Source organism: Cibotium barometz, chromosome 18 (assembly GCF_041138505.1).
Source record: "Cibotium barometz isolate CiBa-2024 chromosome 18, ASM4113850v1, whole genome shotgun sequence".
Taxonomy (NCBI): Eukaryota; Viridiplantae; Streptophyta; class Polypodiopsida; order Cyatheales; family Cibotiaceae; genus Cibotium; species Cibotium barometz.
Genome location: NC_141063.1, coordinates 6,047,969 through 6,060,796, shown reverse-complemented (window position 1 = coordinate 6,060,796; position 12,828 = coordinate 6,047,969). Strand labels below are relative to the sequence as shown.

The 12,828-nt window shown below is 42.3% G+C and overlaps 1 protein-coding gene across 2 annotated transcripts; it reads left to right on the top strand.

The window, feature by feature from the left end:
- The first annotated feature begins 5,750 nt into the window (after nt 1-5,750).
- LOC147628850 (GroES-like zinc-binding alcohol dehydrogenase family protein) lies at nt 5,751-12,789 on the top strand. Of its 2 annotated transcripts, XM_086812011.1 has the most exons (9): nt 6,011-6,178; nt 6,578-6,747; nt 8,156-8,291; nt 8,506-8,575; nt 8,663-8,756; nt 11,296-11,509; nt 11,631-11,772; nt 11,851-12,021; nt 12,164-12,789. In XM_086812011.1, exons 2-9 carry the CDS (start codon nt 6,714-6,716, stop codon nt 12,350-12,352), a joined length of 1,050 nt encoding a protein of 349 aa, XP_086668137.1. In that variant the 5' UTR covers nt 6,011-6,178; nt 6,578-6,713; the 3' UTR covers nt 12,353-12,789. The 2 variants fall into 2 exon arrangements, with proteins under 2 accessions (XP_086668136.1, XP_086668137.1); XM_086812010.1 differs by lacking the exon at nt 6,578-6,747 and having other exon boundaries at nt 5,751-6,178; nt 12,164-12,557.
- Nucleotides 12,790-12,828: the final 39 nt, after the last annotated feature.

Genomic DNA, 12,828 nt, shown 5'->3' with positions numbered 1-12,828 from the left:
AAGCCAACAGTGTAACTCAAATCTTGCCTGTTGATTATGACATAGATCAAACTCCCCACAATCTTCTTATACCCTGGTGGGATCCTCCAACACATAACCTGCATCCACACTAAGCTTGCCATTTTAATCTAATGGCACTGAGATTGGCTTATAATCAGCCATCCCATACTTGGACAATATGTCCAATACATACTATCTCTATGATAGCCAAATACCCTTAGCTGTGCGAATGACCTCAATTCCCAAAAAGTAGTGCAGATCTCCCAAATCCTTCATCTTAAACTTCCTTTTAAGAAGACTTTTCACATGCTCAATCTCATCCAAGTTGTCACCCCCAATAATAAGATCATCTACATATATGGTGATGATGACAATACCCTTATCACTCTTGCGCACATACAAAGAGTGATCTACATCTGCCATATGAAAACCAATAGTGACAAGATACTCGGCAATCTTGTCATGCCATGCTCGTGGAGCTTGATTCAGGCCATACAAAGCCTTACGAAGCTTACATACATACTCTGGGTGACCTTATCCTCAAAACCTAGTGGCTGTCAAGTCACCATACAAGAACACATTTTTTACATCCCTCTGATATAAAAATCAGCCTTTAGCTGTAGCCACCGCAATCACAGCTCTCATAATTGCCATCTTTGCAACCGGGGCAAATGTCTCCTCATAATCAATCCCATGTGTCTGCACATATCCTTTGGCTACCAATCTAGCCTTGTACTTGCTTATGTTGCCATCACTGTTATGTTTCACCTTATACACCCACTTACAGCCAATAGCTTTCTTGCCTTCAGGTGTAATGGCACCAAATCCCAAGTCTCATTTCCATACAATGCATCCATCTCCTCATCCATAGCTTTCTCCCAACACACATTTCCAATAGTCTCATCAAACTATGTGGGTTCTATAGCCTACACAACTTTTGCTGTATAAGCACAGTGATGTGTCACATAACCATCATAAGTCAACCTCTGCACAGGAGGGTTGACTCATCTAGCTTTGCATTCATGGCTTCCATAGCCTTCTTCACACCAGGTGTCCTCGTTGTACTGGAATCCCAAGCTCCTCATTAAGGCTTATCTCCAAGCCACTAGACTCTCTACCATCAACAAGAGAATACCCTGCAGAAATATCTGGCATACCAAGGGGCTCAATCATTTTGTCTACCTTTATGTGATGTACCAACTACATTTCTAGGACTGGTATTATGACGCAGCCTGCCACTCCATGGTCTAGCAACAAAACCACTGGATGAGGACTCTCATCCACTCAATGACTGTGATTGCTGACTTGCATTCCGGTGTAACCACATTTCCACTTAGATCAGACCTAACATCTTTTTCAGTAGTATACCAACTACTCATCTCATTAAATACAACATCCCTACTTACCCTCAATTCACGTGTAGTAGGATTATAGCATCTATATCCCTTTTGCTCTCAAGGGAATACCCAATAAACACACATTTTTCTACTTTTGGATCTAACTTAGTACGCAACTCATCTAGCGCATGCACATATGCAATACATCCAAAAAATTTCAAGTGAGACAAATCAAGTTTCTTGCTAGTAAACTTCTTCTTTGGCATTACATCATGTACGGCTGTAGTAGGAGTCTTGTTCATGATATAAACTGTTGTAGACACAGCCTTAGCCCAATAGCTATGCGGCATATTCTTCTCTGCCACCATCAATGCTCGTGCTATCTCTATAATGTGCTTGTTTTTCTGCTCTCGGTAACTCCATTTTGTTGCGGCGTGTAGCTACATGTGAATTGTCCTTGAATGCCATTCTTCCATAAGAATTCAGAGAACTCATTGGAGAAGTATTCTTCCCCTTCATCTGACCTTAGACACTTCACACGCTTTCCTGTCTATTTTTCAGCCATCACTCTGAAATTCTGAAAATGAGTGAACACTTCACTCTTCTCCTTCATGAAATACACCCACACTTTCCTCGTGTGATCATCAATGAATGTTACGTAGTACCTGCAGCAGCCACCCATAGACATAGTCTTCGCAGGAACCCATATATATGAATGCACAGCATCTACTACATTCTTGCTTACATTTCTGTCATCATTTGGAAATACATGTTTTGTTTTCTTTCCAAATTGACATGCTTCACAAACTTTCTGCATACCCTCAACTTTAAACTTAGGCAGCCCTGTCACAATTTCTTTAGTCTGCATAGATTTCAGTCTTTACACATTTATATGCCCAATTCTCAAATGTCTATATCTGCAACAACTCCTGAACCATTTGCAAACATTGCAGTACTCACTTCAGGCATATTTACATTCAATGTAAATAATCTGCCCACTCTATCGCCTTTTGCAACCAACTTGCACTTATCTTTAAGGTCTTCTACATAACAGTCCCATCAGGGTTAAACTGGACCTGCAAACCCTACTCACTCATCTGGCCAACAGAAACCAAATTCTTTGTAATGTTTGGAACATGAAGTACATCTGCAAGGTACTTCACCTTACCATCCTGTATAGACAATGGCACATCTCCAACATGGGTAATTGGATAAGCAGTGTCATCCCCTGTTTCAACAACAAAACCTGGTCTTTCAAGACTCTTCATTTCCTTGAACCACTCACCATGACTTGTCATGTGGTTGAAGCACTTAAATCAGCATACCATACATCATCCTTACATGCTGCTACATGGTCTTTCAAGACTCTTTCAAGACAGTGTCATCCCCTGTTTCAACAACAAAACCTGGTCTTTCAAGACTCTTCATTTCCTTAAACCACTCACCATGACTTGTCATGTGGTTCGAAGCACTTAAATCAGCATACCATACATCATCCTTACATGCTGCTACATCATTTCTAGACACAGCATTAACTACATGTTGCATAACAAATAACCTCTCATTATCCTCATTATTTCTACTAGAGGATGCATAGTTGTTTTGCTACACTTTTTCATTTTGTAGCAATCTACCTGCACATGTCCACACTTACCACAGTACAAACACCCTTATGTATCGTTATGTTGCCTTTGCCAATTACCACAACCTCTTTGACTCCCTTTGCCTCTAAACTGGCCTCTTCCACCTGTGTGTTGTTGTTGTGAATCCTGGGACTGTTGCTGCTGTTGATTATAATTTTGATTACTTGTTTGGCCACCACCTTGGCCATGTCCACGTCCTCTACCTTGTCCTCTACCTCGTCCTCTACCTGCACTTGTGTAGAAGGCTTGCTGTCTGAGCTGTTTTTATTTTGTGACGACTGTTGATCTTCACCCAAGTTTTTCTCTTCAATGATCAGCATTGACACCAAATCTATGAAGTTGGGAATGTTCTCTCTCGAGTCTGAATAAACATCTTAAGCGCCTTGTATTATGGCCCGAGACCACGTAGACTCCACAGTATGAAGCTCATTCTTCACTTGAATCTTTCGTGCCTTGGTGTTAGTTTCATGCAACTTCACCAAGGTGTCCCATGCCTCCTTGCTCCTTGATTCCAATCCTTGAATTCTTTCAACAGTTGGATTAATCTCCGATGGTGCCTCCTCATGTTCCCCTTCAATGTAGTCCGAGTAACCATTTCCCATCAGGAAATTTGTCAATCTAAGCCTCAAATCATGGAAGTTGTTCTTGTCAAGCTTCTCTGCAACAATTTGGTTTATTCCATCATTCGACATCTTTTCTACAACTCAAATTTACCAGAAAACAACACTCTTGTTTGACCTGCACAAACTGCTGTATTCTCTGTAGCAATATTATACTGCACCCAAACTGTCACAACCAGTGACCTCAATTTGCATACATACACCCAATGGCAACTTTAAGACCTCTTTGCAGTACACACAGTGTCTGCACAACCAATCGGCCTTCCTGCAGTTCCAAAAACAGAGTTCTACAGAGAATCAAATCCAACCCTGCATAGCCCTGAAACATAAAAAGAACTTGTTAGGTTTACCTAGTTCACCCAAGAAGATATAGAGGTCAAGCTATGCCAATTTGTAAAGCCTGAATTAGCTGTGCCGTCTCATCCTTATTCAGCTTGTTTACATAATATACAGACCAACACATGTATATACATTTGTGCATCAACTCTGTCACATCCAACCCTAGAATAGTTTCTTTTTGAAAGATTATACAGTTTCTTTCCCACAAACAACAAAACCTGACTATGTTGAAGATTAGATCAATAACTCTATCTCACTAGCTGCCCATCTCCCTAAGATCGAGTCCCCCCCACTGGCCTTTGATTCCTATACTGTAAACAAACCCATCTCCCAATCCTACCCCATGCCCCTCTAATGGCTAGGCAGTCCAAGAAGGCATGTTTCTCATCTTCCAGAGAAGTCTTGCATCTAGGACAACATCCACTAGTAAAGTTTCTCTGAAGCAGTTTGATCCCAATGGGTAAGGCCCACATGCATATCCTCCATAAGAAAACCTGAGATTTTATAGAGATACCTACCTCCCATATTGCTTTCCATGTCCTCCTCCAGCTATTAGGACTCCAGTTTACTCTCCTCCAGCTATTAGGACTCCAGTTTACTCTCCAGATTTTATTACAATAATCTACATTCACCTCACTTTTCCTTAACTCCTTGTATAAGTCCCTTTATCCAGTTTTGCACCATTATGCCAGACCCAATCCTTAATCCTGCAGGATTTATCAAAAGCTGTGGATGTCCAGCCCTTCTGTAGCTCATTCAGTACCTGCCTAACCAATTGCCCTTCCCTTGAAGAAAGTTCAAACTTCTAGTTGTTCAAATTCTTTCCACCCCACTGCTGACCAATCCCAACAATCTACCAATTTTCTTAGCCCTTTATTATTCAATTTCTTAGCAAAGCTGATGTCTTGGAGAGCTAAAGGAGGGTTAAACTTGTGAGTCCACCATATCCCTAGACTTAACAAAGAGTTCCATGATGCTCTACAACATCCATCCCAGATCATCATCCTTAAAGCCTCCTTGCATTTGTTGCGCATAGCGTCTTGCAGAGGGGTGAGCCTATGACTTTTAGGGGGGGGGGCATAAGAGGGCAGCTTATCCTTCCATCCTAGTCCCTGCCACCTGCCTTTTGGTTGGATATGAGAGTCTTCCACTAGCTCCCTTACCATCTTGGTCCATATCTCCTCTTGCTGAAGACACTTAGGGAGGAGCAGAGCAATCCTTGCTATGGTCTTGAAGGGTAGGTGCAGAATACCAATACCTCCTTCAGTCTTGGGTAAACATAGTTTGTCCTAGGCAACCCAGGCTGAAGTTTTTTTATTAGCTTTCCCATTCCTCCCCAGGAAATCCCTTATGGGGCCCATAATATTCTACCGATGACATTTCCCAAACTCTAACACAGGACACAGGAACATGATGTAGGCATTTAGCAAAGTATTGCAGATTGCTATCTTGTCTCAATGAAATGGAATTCTAATGAATTCCCCTCAACCCTTGCCCATTTTCATCTATAATTCTTCCCATCACTTCCCTGATGTTTTTCACCGTCAGAAAAGATACTTATTAGGTTTTCTTTGGTTTGTTAATGTTGAGTTTTGGGCCAATCAATTAGCACTATTGGGAACTATCTCCAATGAAATATTCAAGTGTTAGGAGTCGTAGTGGAATTGGGCCTACGTCTCCCAAGTAATTATGCATTTAAGTTGGAGGTCTTTGGTGCCATAGGGCCATGTGTCAATATAAAATATGTAAAGATTAAGAGACTTGTTTTGTTGTAAAATTGTTATAAACAAAAGTAACGTTCAGTCACCAATAAGGTGACTCATGGGCCAGTGTTAGATTTTGAAGGTTGGTGTACTGGGTCTTTCTCATCATCAGGGCTGGCATCCTCATCCTCATCCTCTTCGAACAAAAGCACGTGCCCTTTGGTGATATATATCTATATATACTGGCTCTAGATCTGGAAACTCAAAAGCTTTTTCAGCACAGATCTTCAGACTTAGCATGGCTGCTGCGGGACGCCTCCTCCATCGTCCGTCAAGGCTCTTTAGGGCCTTTCTCTCGCGGTCTCTATGTACGAGTGCTACTGGTACCCCGCCCAACAATGCCAAGGATTACCTGCTGGGCACCCTCCCCTCCACCATGCGGGCCGCTGTCTTCTGGGAGCCCGGCCGACCCATGACCATCGAAGAGCTCCAGATGCCCCGCCCCAAAAGTGGAGAGATCCTCATCAAAACTAAAGGTACTGGTTTTGGGTTTCTAGGGAGTATCTTGGCGCTTGCTTAATGATCTGCTTGCTGCCAACATCAAATCAAGCTCACATCAAGGCTGATTGCCTCTATTTTTCAGAATAGGTTAATAGTGGATCTGCATAGTTAATTCAAGTTTTTCACCTAAATTATGAACTTGACTGATGCAAAAGATCGGAAGAGGGCCTGCTTGACCTATGAAATCTTTTTCTAAACCAAAGCAATATTTGTAATCAAAGGCTTATGGGTACTGAATGATAGTCTAGTAGAATTATACAGTTTAGTTGTAGGGATGTACTTACGGGTACGTAGATAGTTTACCAGTGATGCACTTTGAAATACTTATACAACTTCATTTCGTTGTGTCTCATCTCAAACAATTGTGAGTCCAGTAACCTACTAAGGATGATCAAAGCTGAGTCCGAATCTTCGGACTCTTGAGTAGTATTCCGGGCAGGCAACTGAAGCAGAAATGACTGCCACTCCAGCCTCACCTCTGATGCACATCAAACCCAAGGAGTACCCTTAATGTGTTGCATTTCTGCGAAGACCAAACAGCATGGTGAGAGCTTGATTGGACTTTGTATTATTTTTTGACTGATGTGACTATTGGCCTTATATTTGTCAATTGGTCGCAAAATGTTGGGTATTTCGGAGCTTCATGTCTGTTTCCATCTTGTGTTTGTAACGATCCTATGCGTTTGTGTCTTTATTCATATGTATGTGAATGAAGAGCTGGTCTTGAGGCTCTGGTCACTTGCTGATTGGAGGATTAGCATGGCATAGGTGGTGTGCATGGCTAGATCGCTCCTTCGGATCATTTGATGGAGTTAGAAGGCAGTTACTTCCTTGGGTCTCACCTCCATTGCTCTGAAGGGAGGCTTGTTGGGTATTTCAGGGCTTCACGTCTGTATGAACACCTACTTCGGTGTGAACACCCCCTTATAGGTGGATAAGATAAGTGTGCCACATGTTATTAGTGTGGGTGTTCTGACATGTGTCCTGTGTATGTGTCAAAAGATAAGGCTACTCTCAAGCCTACAAAAAGCATTGTATCATTGAGTCATGCATATACTCTCTCTCTCTCTCTCTCTCTCTCTGCACATGCACACCATGGAGTTCATCCTCCTTAGCTCCAGCCTGGGATCTTGTAACCATAATACCTTCACAAAAATCTCCTCTTAACAATCTACTTTCAAGATGGTCTCTCTCTCTCTCTCTCTCTCTCTCTCTCTCTGCACATGCACACCATGGAGTGCTTTCATCCTCCCTAGCTCCAGCCTGGGATCTTGTAACCATAATACCTTCACAAAAATCTCCTCTTAACAATCTACTTTCAAGATGGCAAGAGAAGAATTCTTGTTAGACCTACCTTGGAATGATAGATATAGATATAGATAGAGATAGATATAGATATGCATGTACATACATACATACATACATACATACATACATACATACATACATATATATATATATATATATATATAGAGAGAGAGAGAGAGAGAGAGAGAGAGAGAGAGAGAGAGTAGGGGGTGCATGTTAATTTTATATATATATATATATATATATATATATATATATATATATATATATATATATAGAGAGAGAGAGAGAGAGAGAGAGAGAGAGAGAGAGAGAGAGAGAGAGTATACATACATACATACATACATAGAGAGAGAGAGAGAGAGAGAGTAGGGGGTGCATGTTCATTTTATATTTAGTAACAACGTGTCCTATCAAGGATTTATTTGGATTAAAAGGTTCGAGAAAACAACAATGGAAAGGTAGGCCACAAAAGCAAAGACTCTCTTGATCTTGTCTCCGCTGTCATCCTAAACAAGATGTAACAGGTTGTAGGAAGGTAAAGCTGGATGGATTTTTCTATGGTTCTTGGTCATAGTGGTTATGATGCAATCTAACAGTGTGTAATGATTTATGGCTTCCAACTGTCATCTTCTTGCATGCAGCCTGTGGAGTTTGTCACTCAGATCTGCATATCATAAAAAAAGACCAGCCATTTCCTGTTCCAGCTGTTCTAGGACATGAGGTGACAGGAGAGGTTGTGGAACATGGGCCTCTGACAGATGCGGCTACCATTAAAAGGTAAGTTCAGTCCACTTTAAATGTTTTAGCAAGCTGGAACCTGTCACAGGCTGTCTTGAATTCAACGTAGCAATTTTAGGCATCTAGAATTCAAAAGTGCAGATATGCATGCAAGATATTGGTGGAAATAATATGAGAAGTTAAAATTGCATCCTATTGCCTTGAACTTGCATAGAACATCATTTTTCTCATGCTGATACAACTACTTATACAGGTTTCCAATTGGGGCTCGTGTTGTTGGAGCTTTCATAATGCCTTGCGGAGGCTGCTTTTATTGTATAAAGGTAAGAATGCTGCTTGGACTAGAAAGTTTTCATACTTAATGTTTTTAGCCTTGTTTCTGCATATAATTCAATCTTTTGAATTTCCAGGGGCAAGAAGATCTGTGTGAGACATTTTTTCACTATAGTAGAGGAAAGGGTGTTTTGTACGATGGAGAAACACGTCTTTTCCATCATAAAACAGGTAATTTTTAGCGATAGCTTTACCAAGCCTGTCATTTACGCCTGAAAAATGCCTTTTAGAAAAGGGTCGAATAGAAGCTACTTTTGTGACTAGAAAGTTTGTGTGTGAATATTTGGCCTTTTGTGCTATGCATGATAAGAGTTAAAGTTCTATTCTGGTTTGTGTGTGAATATTTGACCTTTTGCACTTAGTCTGTGCTATGCATGATAGAGTTAAGGTTCCGTGTCTGGTTTGTGTGTGCCTTTTGCACTTAGTCTGTGCTATGCATGACAGAGTTAAAATTCTGAAGCTTTGTTAGTAGACTCTTCTGAAGTCAAGATCGCTAGGTTTTTGCCCTTGGGAGTATTCTTTGAGACATATTTCTTCATGCCAAAGTTTTGCCACTCTTACTGTACTAGTTTCTGTGTTCATGTAGAAGCAAAAAGCTAATCTTTCTCAAAGTAACGGAATCTGTAGCAGCTCATCTATGTGGAACTCCTTGGACATTTGAGCAATGATTACAGATGGAGGGACAGTGCCCCATCAATGCTCGGCTTTTGTCACATGCATCAGCCCTCAGATGCATGTGCCATGTCTACAGGGGCACTGGATAAGGTAGTCAAAGAGGGGGCACTGCCAGCAAACGGGACCGAATGGTGGTGTCAGTTATGTGGGTGAATTTTAATGAATTTAATGTTCACCATTTGTCTAAACATTTCAGTGCATCAAATGCTCGATCAAGATTAATTGCTTTGGCTAGAGCATGTCTTCAGTCTTGTTTCTACCTCATACTATCTAGCTTAGCATGGTGGGCCCAAAGCGCCTCTTCATTGTTGTTAAGTTGCTTGGCTTGCTTGTCCTGATGCAACCATAACTTGACTAGCTAGAGAGGCACTGGATTGCTGGTGACATTCTCTCTAAGCAACAATGATGTGAAGAGAGGCAGCCTTAATGGCAAAGGAGGAGGAGAGAAGAAAATGGCCGTTTGTCCTTGTGGCCACTCTTACTCTACCACCTTGTGTGCAGATAGTACGGTGTTCATCTATGGGGAATGTCTCTTAATGCAGGAGGGAGACTGAAAGCCTAACAGATCCGCTATCAACACTTGCGTCAGCCCTGAGATGCGTGATGTCCACCAGGGTAGATGCGTGATGTCCACCAGGGTACTGTACAATGTATTTTAAAAGAGAGAGAGGTCATTAAAGGGATAAGGCTATTGAGTGTCGAGACAGGTAGCTATGCACTAGGGTCAAGAATGTGCATGCCTATGAGGGCCATGAGGGCCTCTGAGAATGACAGGATGGGAACAAATAGAGCAGTGTTTGGACAGTGGTGGCGGGACATATCCCAGCATGAGTGCTGAGCCTATCTTATAACTTATTTACAGACCATAGACAGTTTAGACCAGGGGAAGGGAAATCACTAGAAAATGGGGCTCCACTCCAGTGCTTGGCCATAGTTGGGCAGTATTCAGCAGCAGATACGTTCCCAGAATTAACCCCAGAACTCAGCAGAAAGGAAGATCTTTAAATCAAGCAGAGGTACCTGCATATTGGATGAGAAGAAACAGTCAAAACAGCTTTGGGCTTGGTATTGCATTCAGGTATCTGTTACCTTTTAGCCATTTCACACTTATGTGAGTAAAGCAAAAACCCTGAAAGAAGAAAAGGAAAGGTGGGGGTGGAGGGCAGGGGGGCCTTAGGATACCTGGTGCTGGTGTTGATCGTGTGGTTGATCCTTGTGTGTCAAATTCTTGAGTACATGGCCCCTTTAGAGTTGTTTCTATCTCAGTTTATCTAGTGCACCTAAAGGGTCTCTGCAGTGCAACTAAGTTGCCTTCCTGATGCAACGCTAGAGTGCACAGTTTTTGTATGTGAGGGACATCGTCTGAATGTTCAGAGCACTGGGGATGCCAAGGCCTATCCTCCCTCTCTATCATTATGTCTGGCTCAGCAGGTTCTCTGTTGAAGCTGCTGCAGGACGGTGGTACCCTGACTTAAACATGATGAGAGACACTAAACTACTGAGCATTTGAATGTGCATACTACTACAAATGGTTGAGGCCTGTGGTACACACAGGAGGATGGCAAGAGACTCACCCTGTGACTGATGTACCATTGAATTATGGCCACCACAGTAGGTGCAGCCCTTCAACTTCCACTGGCCACAGATAAAAACTCATCAGCAGCATTGCCGCATGGCACACTTGGTGTGCACAACACAGCCCACCCCCCTTCTCTCTTTTTTCTTCCCTGACCTGGCGGAGACCATCAGATTTATCTGGAGCACCTTCAATTTTATTCACAGGTCATGCAGGAGCAGCGTCTGGACCTGACACGCCTTTCTCATGCGGCATTACTTCATGTTGCAGCTCCCAGCAGTGGGGCTTCCCCCCCTTCACATCCTATGTAGTCTCCCTCAGTGTATGGCGAGCCATAGAGGGAGCAACTCCCACTTTTCATGCATTCTCTATCCTCTATAGAGGGTTGATATCTGTTCTACACAAACACTACTAATAGAAAGATCTCTTCTCTTTCCCTTACGTTTTCAAGTTTTCCAGGAAAGCCTATCCACATGTACAGTATGGGAGGCCTAGCAGAGTATTGCGTTGTTCCTGCCCATGGGCTCGCGGTTCTCCCCGAGTCTGTGCCTTTCAGCGAATCTGCCATCCTTGGGTGTGCTGTTTTCACAGCATATGGTGCAATGAAAAATGCCGCCGACATGCGTGCGGGAGAAACTGTAGCTGTCATAGGAACTGGAGGGGTGGGATCCAGGTAAGGTTTTGTTTATCTTTTTGCATGCCATCGTGGAAGCTGGTTCTGTCGAATTAATTGTTGGCGTTTTGTCACTTTTTCTATCAACCTTAGCTCAAAGCTCATTTTTCTATGATTTCAGCTGCTTGCAAATAGCTCGAGCCTTTGGAGCAAGAAAGGTCATTGCCGTTGATATCAAGGACGACAAATTAGAGAAGGCAAAGACTCTCGGTGCCACACATACAGTGAATGGAGCAAAAGAAAATGTTCCCGAGAGGATAAAGGTTTGGACTCTTCTTGTTGCTCTTCTGAAGGATACTAGTAGCTTGGTGACTTTAGCATTAATATGCTGGGAATTTCAGGAGATTACGGATGGCAGAGGTGTAGACATTGCAATTGAAGCACTGGGGAACACAAAAACGTTTTCTCAGTCTACTCTGGCTATAAGAGATGGGGGCAAAGCAGTGATTATTGGACTAGCTCCATTCGGGGTTATGGCCAGCATTGATCTAACTCGGCTTGTGAGGAGACAGGTGAGCCTCTGCCTTGTGTGCACTTTATTGTGGTAACAGGTTAGTTTGTGTGTTTTGTAGTGGTTTGTAGCTCTTAATAGGCAGCATTGTAGTTCGATTATCTTAAAGCACTATCTTAATAGTTATTTTTCTGTTTGATTAGATACGGATAATTGGCTCTTACGGAGCAAGGGCAAGGCAAGATCTTCCAACTATTCTTGGGCTTGCTGACATGGGAGTTTTTGACATTAAGTCCACTGTTACAGAAAAGCATACTTTAGAAGAGGCTAACCAATGCTACACAGCGCTTGACAGAGGTGAAATACTTGGGCGAGCCATCGTGGAAATGTGATTTATGTTATTCAAAAAATTTATTCATACACTCTAAAGATATATCTAAAGTGAGTTTGATGGCAACCGGTTTTGAGATGAGATTCTGTACTTGGAACATCCAGGTCAGGCGGGCCTAACTAAGCCTGGGAGAGGGGTGTGTAGATTTTTTTTTTTGAGACTTATAAAGTATGAAAAAATATACAAAAGGGAGATTTCAAACCAAACTGGGTGGAGATCTCAACCAATCGGGTGTCTTGTGTTGCCAACAAGGTCCGATATGAGTGGAAACGAAAAATAGACCATTTCATAAACTGGCCATGCTTTCTCTGTCCTTCCTTGCATTCCGATAAACTGTCTTTGAAGCTCCTCGGGCAAGTTGGGCTAACACCAACTACCGGCCAGTCCACCATGTAGTGAAATCCAAAAGAATGAAGAGATTTGTGCCTTCCTGTGTAAGAGGGTGTGTGTAGATTTGTGTGTATATATATACTTACA